This window comes from Muntiacus reevesi, chromosome 5, assembly GCF_963930625.1.
Source record: "Muntiacus reevesi chromosome 5, mMunRee1.1, whole genome shotgun sequence".
Taxonomy (NCBI): domain Eukaryota; kingdom Metazoa; phylum Chordata; class Mammalia; order Artiodactyla; family Cervidae; genus Muntiacus; species Muntiacus reevesi.
Genome location: NC_089253.1, coordinates 24,038,692 through 24,056,945, shown reverse-complemented (window position 1 = coordinate 24,056,945; position 18,254 = coordinate 24,038,692). Strand labels below are relative to the sequence as shown.

General features: G+C 48.4%; 1 protein-coding gene across 2 annotated transcripts in view; it reads left to right on the top strand.

Moving 5' to 3' along the window:
• The window catches only part of NAV2 (neuron navigator 2), a 418,592-nt gene that overhangs the window by 252,051 nt on the left and 148,287 nt on the right, over positions 1 to 18,254 (top strand). For both annotated transcript variants that reach the window (XM_065937242.1, XM_065937241.1), the window contains 2 exons: positions 1,712 to 1,820; positions 4,195 to 4,584. In XM_065937242.1, coding sequence (XP_065793314.1) covers positions 1,712 to 1,820; positions 4,195 to 4,584 — 499 coding nt within the window. The remainder of the gene's footprint in view (positions 1 to 1,711; positions 1,821 to 4,194; positions 4,585 to 18,254) is intronic.

Here is an 18,254-nt window from a genome sequence, read left to right as displayed (position 1 = left end):
AGAACTGGGTGGGAAATGCAGGTCTGACTACTTTTCAGATAAGGGAAAAATGCCTTTCAAATTTCTCTTGGTTAGGAGTGGGGAGAAAATCAAAAACACTGACATTTTCAAGGCCAGAGAGTTTGCTATAGCAAATTTCTTCCATAGAATCAATCATTGAATCCAGCCTCCAGGCACCACCGTGCTGAGAATAACCTAAGAAGTGGTCATCTGTCTCAGGAGGAAAGTTCATTCTACGCCTTTTCTTAGTTGCCTGTTGCCCTGTTAATGACACTTGCTGGAAGTTTGACTTGGTGTCTGCTGTAAATCCCACTTGCTGTTGCCCATGTGTACCGTGTTCTGTATGGAGCTTAATTTAGAAATATTGATCAGTACTTGAAATAGTCATCAGCTTTAAAAGACCCATGATGGTGGTCTTTTCAGCACTCCTGAAATTACTCTGAGGGAAGGATGTGTGATTCCTCTCATCACTATTGTAGTTATTCAGCTTTTCCTCTCCCCCCATAAGCTCAACCGAGACAGAATGGTCAGACACTGTCCGAGCAAGGCTTCTCTGAGAGGGGGTGTGGCTTCCCAGCTTGTATGTGGCCTTTCTCCTGGGATGTTTGTGCTAGCTTCACCTCTCCAGACCAGGTATTTAGTGGGAAATGTCGCCCAGGAAGGGAAGTCCCTTGTTCCCCAGAGAGAGACCTGACTTTTCTCAAACGTTCCCCACTCTGCAGCACCAGCTGGCGTGATTAGGTGCTTTTGGCGGGTGCTGCACTTACGGATCTTCATTTAGTCCTACGACAGTCCATTGAGACCGGCATGTCACTGTCTTCGACCAGGACCCTGGCGTCTGAAGGGCAGAGAGGGTCAGCACCTTCCTCGTGACCACTCAGGGAGGAGAGGAGCCAGCATTCGAGATGACATAACAAACCGTACTAGGAAGGCAAACCTCTCTCTGTAGAAATGTTGATGGTCAATAGGTGCAGATCTTTTAGCCACTACCATTGAGCCATCTATAATGTTGGCCATCAGGGCTTCCCTGGGGGCTCTGTGCTAAAGAATCTGCCTGCAGTGCAGGAGACACGAGTTTGATCCCTTCCCAGAGGAAGATCCCACCTGCCTCGGAGCAACGAAACCCAGGAACCACAGCTCCTGAAGCCTGTGCTCCATGATAAGAAAAGTCACAGCAGTGAGAAGCCTGCCCAGCACAACGATGAGTAACCCCTGCTTACCACACCTAGAGAAAGCCCGAGCCACAGTGAAGACCCAGCACAGCCAAAAATACATAAATAAGTAAAATAATGTGGGGTGAGTAGGCAGCAGCACCTGTCTATGGAGGAGAAAGCAAAAGGCCTTTCCCACTTCTGGATGGTTGGGAAATGATTCCTGGGCAGGACTCAGACCTAACATGTGCGTATCTTTATGAGAGACAGTGTGGAAATGTGTTTACTGCCCCAGACTCTGTCTTTGTCTCACAAGCTAGACCTCACCTATTGCTGGAGGGACCTGCAAGGAGAAGACAGACTTCTCTATTTAGGTGTAACACCTTTCTTTGGGTATTCCTCCATCCATCCATTCATTCATTCTCAAACCCTTCTTGAGGATGTGTGATGAGCCAGCTTCCACGCAGGCAACATGGTTATGGTCATGGACACGATTGCTGTTCCCTTGAATCTCCGCATCTGCCTAAGAACTTAAACAGTTTTCACCTTTGTCTCTCCAGGGGAGGATCCCGAGGCTCGGCGACTGCGGACGGTGAAGAACATTGCTGATCTGCGGCAGAATTTGGAGGAGACCATGTCCAGTTTACGGGGAACTCAGGTTACACACAGGTACCTGGAGCGTGAATCACTTTCCTGAACCAGCTGGTAACTTGATTATCACATGGCTGCTCCTGCCATGGTGTGTCCCCGCCCTAGCCATGTTCGTGATTTAGCTAATAATGGAATAAATAACCTGATTGCTAATGTGCTGAAATTCACCGACCACACCAGACGGCATGCAGAAGTGTCAGGAGCAAAAATCCATAGAGACGAATTCCTTCCCAAAGCAGAGCGTTGCTCAATCCATTCCACAGAGGATGTGGCAGACCAGCTGCATTGAAATTTCCCTTTGCTTGCATTTTCCAAAATGATATTGGGCTGTTAAAATGAGCAGGTGAACTGTACTTGACCTGTGTGATAAAATGAATAACTCACATTCCTGCCCTCTCTTCTGATCCCCAGCACTCTGTAACGTTGTTAGTCATGCACGTGTATAAAACACGTACAGAAATATTTATAAAAACGGAGGATCATGTTTAAACCACGGTTTCGTTGGATGAACTCTAGGATTACATTGGAAACATTTATCAGCTTCTTTTCATTGTTGAGCGAGAAGGTGAAGAGGATGCAGCCCTGGGCATCCTTCATGATTTGGGCAGAACCAGGTTTTACAGTTTGTGTTTGGCCTTGATGATCAAGGTAAAGGCTTGGTTACCCCTGTGAGCTCCCAGGTCAGAGAGGTCTCCTTTGCTTCTCCAGTTTCAGTCTTTTTGATAAATGAACACAACAGGAGATTGCCGGGCTCCTCCTCTGCCTGCAGCTTTGGCAGAACAGGGTTGAGCACCATGGGTTCTTAAAGGAGACCAGGGCCTAAACCTTGCATGCATGTGAAGTCGTTTCTGTCTTGTCTGACTCTTGGCTACCCCACGGACTGTAGCCCACCAGGCTCCGCTGTCCATGGAAAGAACACTGGAGTGGGTTGCCCTTCCTTCCTCCAGGAGATCTTCCTGACCAGGGATCAAATCCACGTCTCTTATGTCTCCCGCAGTGGCAGGCAGGTTCTTTACCACTAGCACCACCTGGGAAGCCCACCTAAACTTTGGGGGTTCCCAATATGAGAAAAGTCAGGCAGATTGCTTCCCGGATCAGAGGGAAGCAAAAGCAGTTGAGGCACCTGATTGGTTCCTTCCAGAGGCGAGTACCCTGGGGTGGGATGGTGCTGGCACGGAGCCAGGGGCTGGACTGCCCCTCTGTGATGAGATAAGTCACCTCCCTCTTTCCACCATCATCACTGAAACAGACTTAATGTCGGTTCCAGCAGTTTGGTGAATTTCTTGGCTCAGGCTAAGATGGTGATCATGAGAGGAGGGAAAGCCTCCATGCTTTCTTCTGCAGGAAAGACTCTCACTCTCTCTGCTTAGTTAACACATTTTTGACTGGGGGATTTTTGCAGAAACTAGCACCTGTGGCCAGCGATTTGCTACATTAGTGAATATCAAAATATTCCAGTCAATAACATTCAGGTAACAAGAGATGTATTAATACCTCTCTGGTCAATAAGTTGTTAAGAGACCCCCATGTTTCTCATCTTGATGGTGTGGCAAGACCTGGGACAAGCTCAGTCCCCTGACAGATTCAGACCTAGCTACTTTCATGCGTCACCTGCCCAGGCATTCATCTTTCATTTCTGGTCTTTTGCTCCCAAAGTTTAATTGTCATTTTGGACAAAAGAGGGGAGAAGCAAATGTGTGGGGGACATGCATGTTACAGAGTGAGAAAGTCAGGACCCTCCTCACCTGCTTGGTCTGGAGAGAGCAGAGGACGTGAAATGTCTTAGGACCCTGGGGGAGGACAGGTGCCTCCCGCCTTTAGGAAGGAAGAGATGAAAGGCAGCATCCAAGGACAAGCAGGCAGGCGCTATGTCCCATCGTTACCAGTCCAGCGTTGTCTACTTCCCTTCCTGGCTTACAAAGACGAGTTAAGATCATTTCTTTAAAGTAACTGGGGGTCTGCCCTGGTGGTCCAGTGACTAAGACTCCATGCTGCCAATGCAGGGGACTCAGGTTTGATCCCTGGTCAGGAAACTAGATTCCACATGGCGCTGCTAAAGATCCCACGTGCTGCAGCTGAGACTCGGCACCGGCAAATAAGTAAACAAATGTGAATATTAGAAAATGAACTAACTGGTCATGGGTATCTTGTACCACGTTTTAGGGGAAAAGTCTCCACTGCGCTTTTCGCTATGTCACTTGGACATGCAGCTTCATCTTTTCATTTGTAACAGCAGAACTGCACTAGGTGGTATGTTGGTACCTCATTTTGTGATCCTGTTTTGTATATGGGAAGTATTTCATAGTTCTAAAAAAGAAATTAAAGAGGATGTAAACCGCAAAGACCACTGGGCCCGTCGGGGTCTAACGCAAGGCCGGTTTTGTGTCTCTAGCACGTTGGAAACCACGTTTGACACCAACGTCACCACGGAGATCAGCGGGCGCAGTATCCTCAGCTTGACGGGCAGGCCCACTCCCCTGGCCTGGAGGCTCGGCCAGTCCAGCCCCCGGCTGCAGGCGGGAGACGCCCCCTCGATGGGCAACGGGTACCCTCCCCGAGCCAACGCCAGCCGCTTCATCAACACCGAGTCAGGCCGCTACGTGTACTCTGCCCCCCTGCGGAGGCAGCTGGCCTCCAGGGGCAGCAGCGTCTGCCACGTGGACGTCTCGGACAAGGCAGGAGACGAGATGGACCTGGAGGCCATCAGCATGGACGCGCCTGGCTACATGAGCGACGGGGACGTGCTGAGCAAGAACATGCGGGCGGACGACGTCACCAGCGGGTGAGTACCGGGGCCGCTGCTCTTCTCCGGGAGCAGGGGCACGGCCCCTGCCTTCTCTTCTGCGGGACGTCCTGACGTTCTCTGGAGTGAGGTGTTCATCACTCAGTCGTGTCTGACTCTTTGCGACCCCATGGACTGTAACCCGCCAGGCTCCTCTGTCTGTGGAGTTCTCCAGGCAAGAGTACTGGAGTGGGTTGCCGTTTCCTTCGCCAGGGGATCTTTCTGATGCAGGGATCGAACCCGGGTCTTCTGCACTGCAAGCAGATTCTTTACCATCTGAGCCCCCAGGGAAGCCCAGCGTTCTCTGGGGAGAGCAAACTACCTTCCTCATGTCCTCTCCGTGTCGAAGGCTGTGTGCTGTGGAGGGGAGCCTTCTGGGCCGAGAGACACAAGACCTGGGCTGCAGTCCAGGCCTGGCCGTAACTCGCTGGGCAGTCCCAGCCAGGCTCCACCGGCAGCCAGAGTGACCCTTGACAGCGAACCGTACTGTGTCAGCCCTTTACCAAACCTTATGGGTAGAATCCGGACCTGAGCCTGGCGTATCTGGCCCTCACCTGCCCCCTAGAGCTGCTTGTTCTCCATTCTCCTGCTGCTGCTGCAGCGGGTTTTTATGTTCTGTCTCATCAAGTCTTCCCCGCCTCAGGGTCTTTGCACTGTTTCTCTGCCTCGGTCCTGTTGCCCAGACCTCTATACTGGTTCCTTCTGGGCAGCTCTGCCAGCATCTCTTTGAAGGGTCCTCCTTAACCCTTCAACTTGAAGTCTTGTATGTGACCTGTCCTAGGGCTATTCTCCATCACTGTGTTTATACTCATTTGGAAGCTTATCAGTGTTAAAAATTATCCTGGGTGTGTGTTACTCACTCACTCGTTTCTGATTCTTTGCGACCCCATGGGGTGTAGCTCGCCAGGCTCCTTCGTCCATGTGATTATCCTGAGGATGGGTTTGTATTTTATTGTCTCTCCGCCTGCTCCTGCTTACAGAGGTAAGTGCCGTGATGCAGTAGGACAATCCGGCTTGCCCACCACTGAATCCCCAGTGCCTTGTATATGTAGGAGTGTATAAACTTTGCTGAACTGGTGAACATGCAGCTGCACGGATGAAGAAGCAAGCCCAACCTCTCTGTAACATGTGAGGATGAGGGAAGCGATGCGATGATGTCTGAGCCGGGCTGTGACCCTGTGTGGCCCGAGGCTTGGCTTCCTGCATTTGACCCGCTTACAGATCCCCGTGGAAGCTGAACAAGCATCCGTTTACCCCACTTGCCCGTAATCCCTTCATCTGTTAACCTGACTTGCCCAGAAGTCCTTCAAGATCTTTTCCTCCTCTAACATTCTAACAGGTAAAATTACAGATCATAAAAATCAGGCATGATGATCTTGCCTTTTCCTGAACGGAGTGATCAAGAGCCCCATGGGCGAGACAGTATTTTCTTAATAATAGCTCGTTCTCCCACTATGTGCCAAGCATTGTGCTAGGTGCTTTATATATATATTCTTCTTCCCTCACAGCAATCCTTTGAAGTAGGTAATATCATAAATCCCCCTCTTATGGAGGAGTAAACTGAAGCTCAGGAAGGTTAAATCACTTGCCCAAGTTGAGTAGTTAAGAGGCAGGGCTCAGGGCTAATGCTCCTGAGCGCAGCTCCTCAACCAGTGTCCCAGCCCATCGTCTCCAGGATTTCATTGCTTTTTGAAATAGCACAGCTTCTTGAGTTTATTTCAGAATTGACTTGCTTAGTTCTACCTGTCTGTACAGAAGAGTTCTTTTATTTAAAGCTTAGAGATAGAGGTACTTTGGCCTTCTGCCTGTTACTTTTAGAACCATCCCATGGTGAAATCTTGGAAGACAGGATCCACCAAACCCTCATAGTGTAACAACTTTCTGCTACCCTCATGGCTGGGAAAGTTAATGGTCTGGTAAATGAAATGATTCCGTTAACTTAGAGCATCATTTTGTGTCTCTAGTTTTCCATGAACATGAAAACAGTGCATGTATGCATGCTAAGTCACTTCAGTCGTGTCCAACTTCAATCCTACGGACTGTAGCCCTCCAGGCTCCTCTGTCCGTGGGATTTTTCAGACAAGAATACTAGAGTGTGTTGCCAGGCCCTCCTCCAGGGGTATCTTCCCAACCCAGGGATCGACCCATGTCTGTTTTGTCTCATGTGTTGGCAGGTGAGTTCTTTACCACTAGCGCCACCTAGGAAGCCCGTGAAAACAGTAATATATGCATATTACTAAAATTGCATATAATGTAATCTTTTAAATTATTTTAATAATTTATAATTAAATTTTTATTAAAATTAATTTATAATTAAATTTAATAGTTACATTTATTTAATAAATATTTTAAATGTTGTTATTTAGAAGACCATTGGTATTCAGCATGGTGTCAAGGTTATCTTTATCACTTCCCACCGTGATATACAACCAAACATTTTGGGGTTATTTTGAGATTTTCTTATTTTGTAAGAAACATTTATTCTCTTGTCAGATCAGTCTTTTAATAAATGGTGTGTTTATTTTCATGTACTACCAACAGTTTCCACACGGTGGCGACATTGAAACACCCTAAACTGAACCTTAGTGATGTTACAGTGAGACATTCCTAGTCTCTTTAGCTATTCAAACCAGAGCCGTTACCCCCCGCTAAAAAGCACAAATGTTTACATTTCACTTCCTGTTTTGGGAAGCTTACATTTTTAGCAAGTGAGATAGCACTCAGAGCACGTGTAGATAAAAGTGTGGAAAATGTAAGCAAACCACCCAATTACTAAAATTGGAGCACTCTGGTCTGTTTCCAACTCCCTCCCGACCCCCCCCCCCCCCAACCTCCCCCGGTTACTTTCAGTGTAGAAGCTTACCTGCACAGTGAAGAGAGGCAGCCCGGATGGCATCCAACACTCCTGGTTGTGACATTCTGGAGCAGTGGTTAAGCATGACTCCACTCTCTGGAAGTGCATGTCAGTTTCTGCTTTGAGGGTCAGTTACCGGCTTGCCTTTATATGCAGAGTTCAGGACACACCATTTAACATCCTTTGCACTCAGTTCTTTTACCTTTTATAAACACGACAAGGTTGTAGATGTTGAAGGACTGGTCCTTTATTCTGTGCTTCAGAATCTGCCCCGTAAGTCATATTGCTGCGGCGTTGGAGTAGTGGAAGAAAACAGACAAATAGCAGATAAGGTTGAATCCCGCCCCGCCACTACTGAGCTCTGTGACATTTAAGCATGTTATTTAACTTCCTGAAGCCTTGAAGCACTACAATTAATTTGGTTTTTAACCTTCTACAGTTAGATTTCTCTTTGAGGTTTTATCTAATTAATGGCAGACATCTGATGAAGACACGCAGTTTCAGGCAATGTTCAGATGTCTTATCAACCTCAAAGATCCCAGCACTTGGGAACAATGAAATGATTACAGTTTTCATCAAGATGTTTGTTTGACTTAGTGGAAGCAGTCTTGATGCATGCTGCTGCTGCTGCTGCTGCTAAGTCGCTTCAGTCGTGTCCGACTCTGTGCGACCCCATAGACGGCAGCCCACCAGGCTCCCCCGTCCCTGGGATTCTCCAGGCAAGAACACTGGAGTGGGTTGCCATTTCCCTCTCCAAAGCATGAAAGTGAAAAGTGAAAGTGAAGTCGCTTAGTCGTGTCCGACCCTTAGCGACCCCATGGACTGCAGCCTACCAGGCTCCTCTGTTCATGGGATTCTCCAGGCAAGAGTACTGGAGTGGGGTGCCATTACCTTCTCCCCTTGATGTATGAGGATTATATAAATCAGTGTGGAGCCTCTTTGAGGAAAGTTCTTGTAAAAGTTTACAGCAAGCTTGTTTAGTAAGACTGATGAGGAAGTAAATTGTAGTTTCGGAAAACCCATGGCCTTTATTTTTAAAACGATGCTGGACCTCAGCTTGGTCAAATAGCTGTTTTGTGAAGTCTCCAGCTCCTTGTTGCTCCTGGATATGAACACATGTGCGCCTCGTGTACCATTCGCTTCTCCCTAAGGTGGGACTGGCGTTACTTGATTTCCATGGAGTTTAGCTCAGGAGCTAGTGGCACATGCCTTTGGTCTCCGTGTGTGTACTTCGTAAACCCTTCTATCACACTTAGCATGTGCCAAGCATGTCTGCGTACTTTACAAGAAATCGCCTGACCTCACCACTTCAGTTTATTAGACTAATAAACTGGATTTCAGCTGTAGCTAGTGAAAAAGGAGTTAAAGTAGCAGACGTAGCTGTCTCTTACTAAGATTTGATCTGTGAAGTCGATCCGTGTGCTCATCTTCCAAAACTTCAGAGCATCATATGGTATAGAGTGACAAAGGGACAGACTTAGACGCCATATGTTTGGGAAGATTTTTTCTTTCTTTTCAGAGGAGGCACTGAGTTGTAATAATGTTCCATACTGCGAATATACCTCCCTTCCTAGGCGGGGGAAGGCGGGGGGAGACCATTTAATTTTAGCATCAGAAATTTCTCTGAGAGCCTTTGATGGCTTCCCGTTGCCTGTGGGAACAAACGTCAGCTTCTTCACAGGGAGGCTGCTTACGGCCTCTCCCTCAGCCGCCCTCCCAGCCTCCGCCCTGGCCCTGGCCCTCCTCCGCGCCCTTGACGTGTACCATCTGTTACCCAGGGTCGTTTCCTGCGTTCACAACGCTTTGTGCCACAGGACCTGCCTCTGTCTCCCTGGTACTTCTTTCCCCTGAGGCTTATCTAACTTGTTAAAAAAAAAAAAAAAAAAAAAAAAGACCTCCTAGACCCATCTAGGAGGATGCCCTCCTAGATTCCCTCAGTCAGAGTTAGCTCTGTCTCATTTCTGGTGCCCTCGATCCACACCCAAGCTGGTGTGTGAACCTTTTGCTTGGCACAGGAAGTGTTTGAGGGAGACTGTTGAGGAAAGTGTATGGTCTTAAGAGGCAGGCAGATTTGAGATTTAATCTTGCCTCTGCCAAATGAGGGCTTCCCTCATAGCTCCATTGGTAAAGAATCTGCCTGCGAGGCAGGAGACCCTGGTTTGATTCCTGGGTCAGAAAGTTGCCCCGGAGAAGGGATAGGCTACCCACTCTAATATTCTTGGGCTTTCCTTGTGGCTCAGCTGGTAAAAAAATTCACCTGCAACGTGGGAGACCTGGGTTCAATCCCTGGGTTGGGACAATTCCCTGGAGAAGGGAAGGGTTACCCACTCTAGTATTCTGGCGTAGAGGATTTGGGAATCCAGTATCCAGTATTCTGGAATCTGGAATACAAATTTGGGAGTCCAGTATTCTGGAATCTGGAATACAGAATCCAGTATTCTGGCTTGGAGAATGCAGGCTACCTGGGTTCTAACCCTGGGTTGAGAATATCACCTGGAGAAGAGAAAGGCTACCCACTCTGGTAATCTGGTCTGGAGAAGTCCATGGACTGTATAGTCCATGGGGTCACAAAGAGTCGGACACGACTGAGTGACTTTCACTTCTGCCAAATGAACTCAGAACAAGTTTTCATTTGAGAATTAGACATAGACCTTGAGGATCACCTGGGAGAGTCCGGGATATTCGAGAAACATCATGTACAACGTCATCCAGCAAACACAGAGCTCCCAGAAGGCAGATGGTACCCATTATTTGTCTCAGATTCTAGCACAAGTAGGAATGTAACAAATATTTTGTGAATGGTCTGTCCTTCATGCCTACCCTCACAGGACCCTGGGCTTATATAACTTGCCACCACCAGCTGTGAAAGGCAGTCATTCTATTTACAGAATACTTAGGAGAAAATCAGTTTAGCCTCTGGTATTTCTTTTCGGTGCAATGCGTAGCTCCATCTAGTGGTGCATACAGGGTGTGATGCTGTGGATTTGATTGCTTCTAACTCAAAGAATCATTTTATTGGTGTTAGACTCAGAGCTGGTGTTATTCAAGACTGAGAAAGTGGGGATTGTAGTGGTTGGCTCATCTTGGAATGTGGCCTGGCCAGAAGTCCAGTGCAGGAGACTAGCTCACACAGAACTGTGAGCAAGCAGGTCTTCAGAGTTGGTTTTTCGATGATGGCAGTCTTCCCTGTGAGGTGTCAGGGGTTACTTCATCAACAGATGCCACACATGCCTGCTGGGAGACTTCACCGCTCTGAAACTGAGGAACCCATCCTCACTGAATTCCTTATACCTCCATGGAAATGTCATGGCATGTCTTCCCTCCAGCTGCGAGGACAGAATACCATAGGCTGAGTAACTTCAATAACAGACATCTACTTCTCATAGTTCTGGAGGCTGGAAGTTCATGATCAAGGTACCAGCCTGGTCACGTTCTGCTGAGCACTCCTTGCTGGCTTGCTATGGTCCTCCCAAAGCAGAGAGAAGCAGGTCTGGAATGTCTTCCTCTTCTTCTAAGGGCATTAATCCCATTTTGGGGGCCCCATCCTCGTGACCTCTTCAAACCCATTTAACTTCCAGAGGCCTCATCTCCTAATACCATCACATTGGTGACTAGGGCTTCATCGTATGATTTTTCAGGGGTGGGGGGAAACACAGACATTTAACCACAGCAGGGTATTTTATGCTTCCATGCATCCTTCTCATGTACAACACCTTGTGTTGCCTTTCCCATCATTGCTTGCCAGGTCACCTCCAGGAAGCCTTCCCTGATCCTATCCAAGCAGAGCCAGTGATTCTTTGTTCTGAGCTCTGATAGTTTTTGACATATCTGTAATGGCACTGACAGTATCACACCAGAATTATTGCAAATATATAATGTGTATAAAATGTGTATACAAATATATAATGTGTATATTATATATATATAATGTGTATAATGTGTATAAAATTAAACCAGTCATCCATACGAAACATCTTTTCAGATTGTTTCGGTACGTTGATTATGAGAAATGGAGAGAGCCCATGCCCGTTACCAGCTCTTCAAGGTCGAAGTCCAGTCTGTCTTAGGGGCCCCCGGGTTGGCTAGCACAGTGCCTGTTCCATAGTAAGTGACCAATCGATACTCACTGACTAAAGGCTATAGCAGACCTTCAGTAAAACAAGAGTGGTCACAGGCCTCTGAAAGAAGATGTGCCTCAGGTTGAAGCCCCTTGAACTTGACACCCTGGCCACGTGGTCTTCCTTTCCGTGGCTCTGTTTATTCCAAACCTGTGCTGCCCTCAATCCCAGCGAGCTGGACATCGACCATGCAAGGGAAAGAGAGTGCCAAGGCCATACGCCGTGGGGTGGGAGCGAAGGTGCCCTGATCCTCTCTTCCTTCAGGGACCATCTTGGGACAAATGAGGGAAGCGTTTCTCATCAAGTCAGCATAGGATACAGCTGGGCTCTTTCTTCTCTTCTAAATGTCTCTCTTGGTCTTTCCAGGCCAGACCTGAAGTCACTTGACAGGCTGTTGTTCCTGGCAAACTGATAGGAAAGGAAGCCAAAATACTCCTTTTGGCCAAAATGCATGCCACAGCCAAGATAAACAGGTTTAGGTGAGGCTGTCCTGAGAGGCACCATCATGATAGGGTCCCTCCGGATGTGGCTGGTACCTCTGAGACTTGAAAAAGGGGCGCTCTTGTTTCTCCAGGTTGATCCCTCTGAAGTGATCTTGGTTTGGGGGTTCCTGGAAGGCTTGGGAATTCCAGGTTTCCCGTTGACTACTGGTCAGGTCTCAGTGATGTTTGGGAGGCTGAACTGCCATGGAAAGGTGGAGACTGTTCTCTAGACAGATCTGTAGGGCCTTGGGCAAACCACTTGTCCCGAATGCCCTGCATTCCTTTTACACATCCTCCCACGCCAAAAACCCAGGGAGTTCCCTGGCGGGCCAGTGGTTAGGACTCTTTACTTTCAGTGGGGAGGGCACAGGTTCAATCCCTGGCTAGGGAACTGAGATTTTGCAAGTCATGTGATGTCAAAAAAAAAAAAAAAGAATGCAGTGGTGCTCCAGCGTGAAGCCATGGGCCCGGGGTAGCCCAGTGTGTTGGTGGAACTGGGCCAGGTCCCCAGTCTTTCAGCCTCTCTGTTCCTCCCTGCTTCCCTTGGTGATTTGTAGAAGTCTTAGTAGTGTATGAATTCACAGAAACCAGGAATACTTGGCCCCTTTTGGTTTTTTCCTTGGTGTTAAACATCATAGGCAAACCCCGTGACCCCTGTTTCCCTGGGCAGAGTGAGCAAGCACAGGGGGTCGTGCAGCGGGCAGGATTCATTTCCCGAAGTGTCGCTGAGCAAATGCCAGCTTTCCTCACCTGGCTGTGATGTCATCTGACACGGTAGTGCTGCGGATTGATGGCTCTGGCTACCAAGATGAGTTGTCTGTCCCCAGTGGCTGGGGCGGCATCGCTTTTGAGCACGTCTTCTTCCCCACAGCGCAGACTTGCTTGATTTACGGAGTGTGGGCAATCACTCAGCCCTTGTAAGCAGCTGAGCAGGCAGTTTAATCAGGGGAGAAAGAACAATTGAGCTCAGGACGTGGTGAAAGTAGAGAAATTCTCCAGCTTCCCAAGCCTGCTTGTGCCTCTGTTGGTGTCAGTGACGATAGATTTAGCAGGCAGAGAACAGAATGCAAAAAAGACTTCCTGGAGAACAGCCCTGCGGAGAAATGAAGTGTGGTCCAACTTTGACATGGGCAGCTCAGACCGTTACTCATAAGAGCAAATGTTGGCTTAGTAATTTATGGAGAAGAGAGGGGGGAAAAAGCGGGGAGAGGGGTGCCTTGTCTTCTCAGGAAACTGGACCCTGACTGCTTGGGAAATTCCTAGCTTGCTTTGAGATTTGATCCCTTCCTACTACCACCCCCAACCACAGAATCCTGCAGGGAAGGAAGGGGAGAAGTGAACAAAAGTGGGTACTTTGGGGAGAGGAAAACCTTCTGAAGGGGCCGCCCACCGCCTGCTTGCCCATCCTCAGCGACATCCTCCCACACACGGGTTCCCCCAAACCTGGAAACCCTTCCTGGGGCCTGCCTTCTGGGGAGGCTCCAGGCAAAAGGCAGTAAAATTCCGTTTAGAAAGTGTTTATGGAGTTTGTTGTGTACCGGAGACTGTGCCAAAGATAGGAAGACCGAGGGAAATGAATGAGACGCAGAGCATCCCTGAGGATGCTCATAGAACAGGCAGGTGACAGGTCAGTGTCAGGGCGGGGAGGTCCGGAGGAGGGAAGCCGCAGTGCCTTCCAAGAGGAGTGAGTGCGGACGAAGGTGTGCTGTGAGCTGGGGGCCATGGCGCGAAGACCAGCCTGGCTGCTCTGCTCTGGGCTCGGTGCCCCGGAGCACGCTCCCGGGCCCGTCTCAGAGCTCTTGTGTGGTTTCAGTGAGTTCATGCCTGCGAACTTGGCCCAGAGTCTGCCGGCTGCATGGACAGAGCGCTCAGCGCTGCCTGTGTTCCCACCAGCAGCAGCTACAGCCCCCTCAGGACCTGTGAGCTGAGCCTTGAAGGATAAGCAAGCGGCCAGGCAGACCGAGGTCAAGAACAAAGGCATGAAGACATAAGGGTGTGGAGCGTAGTTCTGTAAGAATGGGGCCTTGTTTGGGGATGGGTTGGCTGGAGATTCAACACGGGTGGGAGTGGGCTTAGGCCAGGAGCTCGGAGTCCAGGGAGGGGTGATGCAGCTCTGGGTAAGGCCGAGGTCCCGAGGGCACATGGGGTCAGAGACTGTCTCCTAAAACTCCGCCTGACCTAGGGGCATGGAGGCGCCAGAGACTCAAGGCCAGCCCCGGGCTGCGGCCTGCGCTGCACCGTCTGAAATAGCTGATGTCTGTCCATCCTCTGCCAGCTGCCCACTTGCCTCTTGGCACCGCTCACTGCCCTTAGACTGTCTCAGGCCTCCAGGCCACCCCCGGACCAGGGCCGGCTGAATGTTTCAGCAGAGTATGTGGCAGCCTCTGGAATGTAATTCCCTGGGCTTTAGGAAAACCCCACTCCCACAGTCTTCCAATTCCTGCCCTGGGGAAGCTCTGAGCCCAGAGGGGAGGCTGACCTGTGCTCAATAGTTAAGTCTAACCCAAGACAGATGTGGTAAATGTTCACATTGGGAGGCAAGATGTGGGGGGTCTGACAATAGGGCAGGCCCTGAGGGGACCCCTTCTGTTTCACTTTCTTCTCTGGGGAGCGGGCTTCCCTCATCTACAGATGAGAATATTAACGCCTGGAGTTGCAATGACCCATTGAATGAGGTGACTTGCGCAGTGCTACTAGACCCTTCCACATCCTTCTCATGATGGTGTTGCCCAGATTAAATGGGATAGGATGCATGTATAATACCCAGTTCAGAGCCTGATGCAGGGTAACAGTAAGTACACACTCTATCCCATTCCCTTCTACCCTTCTGTTGGAACAGACTTCCTGCCCTTCACAGGGCTCTTCATCGGTGAGCATCATCAACGCAGCCACTTTGGCCTTATTCACATCAGCCCCACGTATCCAACCAAGAGAAAGTCTCCATTAATCTGTGCAGCAAAGAGATTGCATTTTAATTATTTCAAGTCAACAAATTTTTAACAAGACTCTCCTCCATCCCAGGCTTTGCTCTGGGGTGTCTGACTGACAGGATCAGTTCTCAGGCTGACCATTTGGTGCTCCTTCTTTTGCGATCTCACTTTCGACCAATGTAGGTCCTTGTCAGGATAAAGTGGGGACTATGAGCTCACAGTTACCAAAGGATGCTTACCCATGCAGGAAAAACATATGCCAGCCCTGCAGCTCTCGACGGATGATGGAGTAGGGGCTAATGTATATCACACATCTTCTGTGTGCCCGGTCCTATATATAACCCTTGAACTTTATAGGATGTTTTCATAATAAGAGAAATGAAGAGTCAAGAGGCTTATCGTTAACTTCATTGATTCTAAGCCCATGAGCGAGATTTGTAAGCGATGGCTGCCCTCCTCTTCTTTCCCTTTGAGTGCCGGCATTTCACCGTGACCTTGGTTCCCCTGTTTGTCCTGGTGGAGTATTTTCTGCTTTCTTCAGGACTGCCCTCTAGGATAGAATCTCAGGCTCCTCTTTCTCTCCTCAGTGCTTTGCAAAGGTTCCTTTTTTTAAAAAAAAAATTTGTTCATTCGTTTGCTTATTTTTGGCCGTGCTGGGTCGTTGCTGCTGTGTGCGGACTTTCTCCAGTTGCGGTGAGCAGGGGCTCCTCTCTAGTTGTGATGCACGGGCTTCTCACTGTGGTGGCTTTTCTTGTTGGGTGGACAGGCTCTACAGTGAGCCGGCTTCAGCAGTTGCAGCATGTGGGCTCGGGAGTTGCGGCTCACAGGCTCCAGAGGGCAGGCTCAGTAGTTGTGGCACATGCGCCGAGTTGCCCTGTATATGTGGAATCTTTCCAGACTAGGGATCGAACCCGTGTCCTCTGCATTGGCAGGCAGATTCTTGAACAATGGGCCACCAGGGAGATCTGCAAGTGTACCTTGAGTGGCAAGATCTATGTCACAGGTAGACTTGAAGGTCCTCTGTTTTTCCTGTTAAGTCTTTGCATGGCTCTCATCTAGAAACCCTAATCTTATTTATCTTTGTCTTCAGCTTATATAGCACTGAAAGCACCCTTTCCAGCTATTTTTCAAGGGCCAGCAGCTACAGAGTGGCTCTACAGATTTATGATGGCAGGGTTGGAGGACACCAAGTTCGAGTTGAGGTAAAGATGAAAAGAACCATTTGGATGAGGTTGGGAGTATTTTGGCCCTAAAATAGACCGTATGTGCCTGAACTGAGATCAAGATAAGAGATTGAAGTTTTGCTGGGAACGCATGATCCTCTCACCATGCTGCTCTGGAGACATGGTTGAATGGAAGAAACTTTAGATTCGTGGTCAGAGGCTCTGACTTTCATATTCCGTGCTTGCCAGCTGTATGAACTTGGCGAATTGGCTTCCTTTTCTAAGCCTGTTTCCCACTTATTCAGTGATAGCCTGCTTCTTCAGTGTACAGAAAGACAGAAAGGAGATAGTGTTTCGAAAGTGTTTGGCACATGTGGAATGGTCGTTCCTTTTGGGGTTTTGGAATCATTGCCTCTATTTGCTTTCCTGCTCTTTTATCCTACTTAGAACATTAATTAAGATGAGGTAATACCATTTCTTATTCTTGAGCACAATAACCAGATATCTGCTAAGTGGGTGAGAGTCTGTCTGTGTATTAGGGTTCGTCAGAGGAAAAAATGGTGTTGCATCTCAAGCCCAAAGACAGAGGTGGAATTTCCTCTTCCCTGGGAACATCTGTCTTTCATTCTCTTTTGACTTTCAACGGATTAGATGAAGCCCACCCATATTTTGGAGCATAATCTGCTCTATTCAAAATTTACTAGTTTAAATGTTGATCCCCTCTAAAAAGCAGCTTCACAGCAGTATCTAGGAATATTTCCCCAAGTGTCTACGTATCATAGCCTAGCCAAGTTGACCCATAAAATTAACCATTACAGCCTGCCAGCAGGCTGTGTAGTGTGATCAGCAGGAATGAGTCATCTGGGTCAGGAGGCAGCTTACCTGTGGTCTAGAGACAAAGAGCAACACAGCTTGTAGAAACATCTGTGAGGGCTCGAGGCTAATACATCCTACCTGGGATATGACCACAAATCACGAGTCTGTGCATGTCTTGGAAAATCATCCCGCCCCCTCCAGAATTCCCAGGTCCTGATAAGAAATCTCCCCGAGAAGGAGAGGTTTTGATCTTTCCTCTTAATCCTAACATGGGCACCTCTGGAGGGCTGATGTTTTTTTGAGACTCCAGAATAAAATAAGATTCAGCATCTAAGGAGAGGCCCACGTCTGTCTCCAGGATCTTCCAGCTATAAATCAAGAGCATATTCACCTTGTGATCTTGTAACAAACTAGAGACGGGGGTCTGTGTTTCTCTCTGCTGCATCATTGGAGTCCATGTCCCAGTTCCCAGAACTTTGTATTTGGTCATTGACCAGGCATCTGCTTTGAAATGAGAAATCTCACATACTTGAACAATGAAGTTTAAAGGGTAAAGTCAGTTCAAGTTGTTAGAAACGTGAGACAGAATAAATGTGGTGTTGGCTCTGCTGAGATGGGAAAAGGCCACACAGAAGTCAACCAGCAGCGCCTGCTAGCGTGTGTCTCTTTGCCTGTCCTGCAGCAGTGGTCCTGGAATTCACAATAGCTAAGCTGCTTTGGGGTCTCGCTCATGGGCTGGCTGCCCTGTGGAGCTCGTTACCCGCGTTATCTCACTTGTCCTTTACATCAGTTTTTTGAGATTGATGATTGAGGACACCAAGCTCAGAGAAGTTAAGTTACTTGACTAGGTCACACAGCTGATAATGTTACTCAGTCCAGACTCGTACCACTCTGCACAACAGCCCAATAAATTGAGATAGATGAGTTGTTGGGTAAAGGAATAGCAGCTTTATTTAGAAAGCCAGCAGATGGAGAAGACAGTGGACTAGTGTCCCAAAGAACCCTCTTATCCAAATCAGAATTCAGGCTTTGTTTACACTGAAAGAGAGGACCTGTGATTGGTTGTTGCAGACTTCTTAAGGTCCGAATCCTTAGGTCTGCAGCAGCCGACTGTCAGTCAGATACTATGTTCCTGTAATCCTCAAGAAGACACATGTTATCCTACAGCTGTTTTTCTCTATATGAATGGAAAAGTGACCTTTAAGGGTCAGAGCCTTGAGAACTGTCCTGTCTACTTCAGGCTATAGACAACATTCTGGACTTGTAGCAGAAGTAATAGAACAGGAAGCAAAAGAAACAGATCCAAT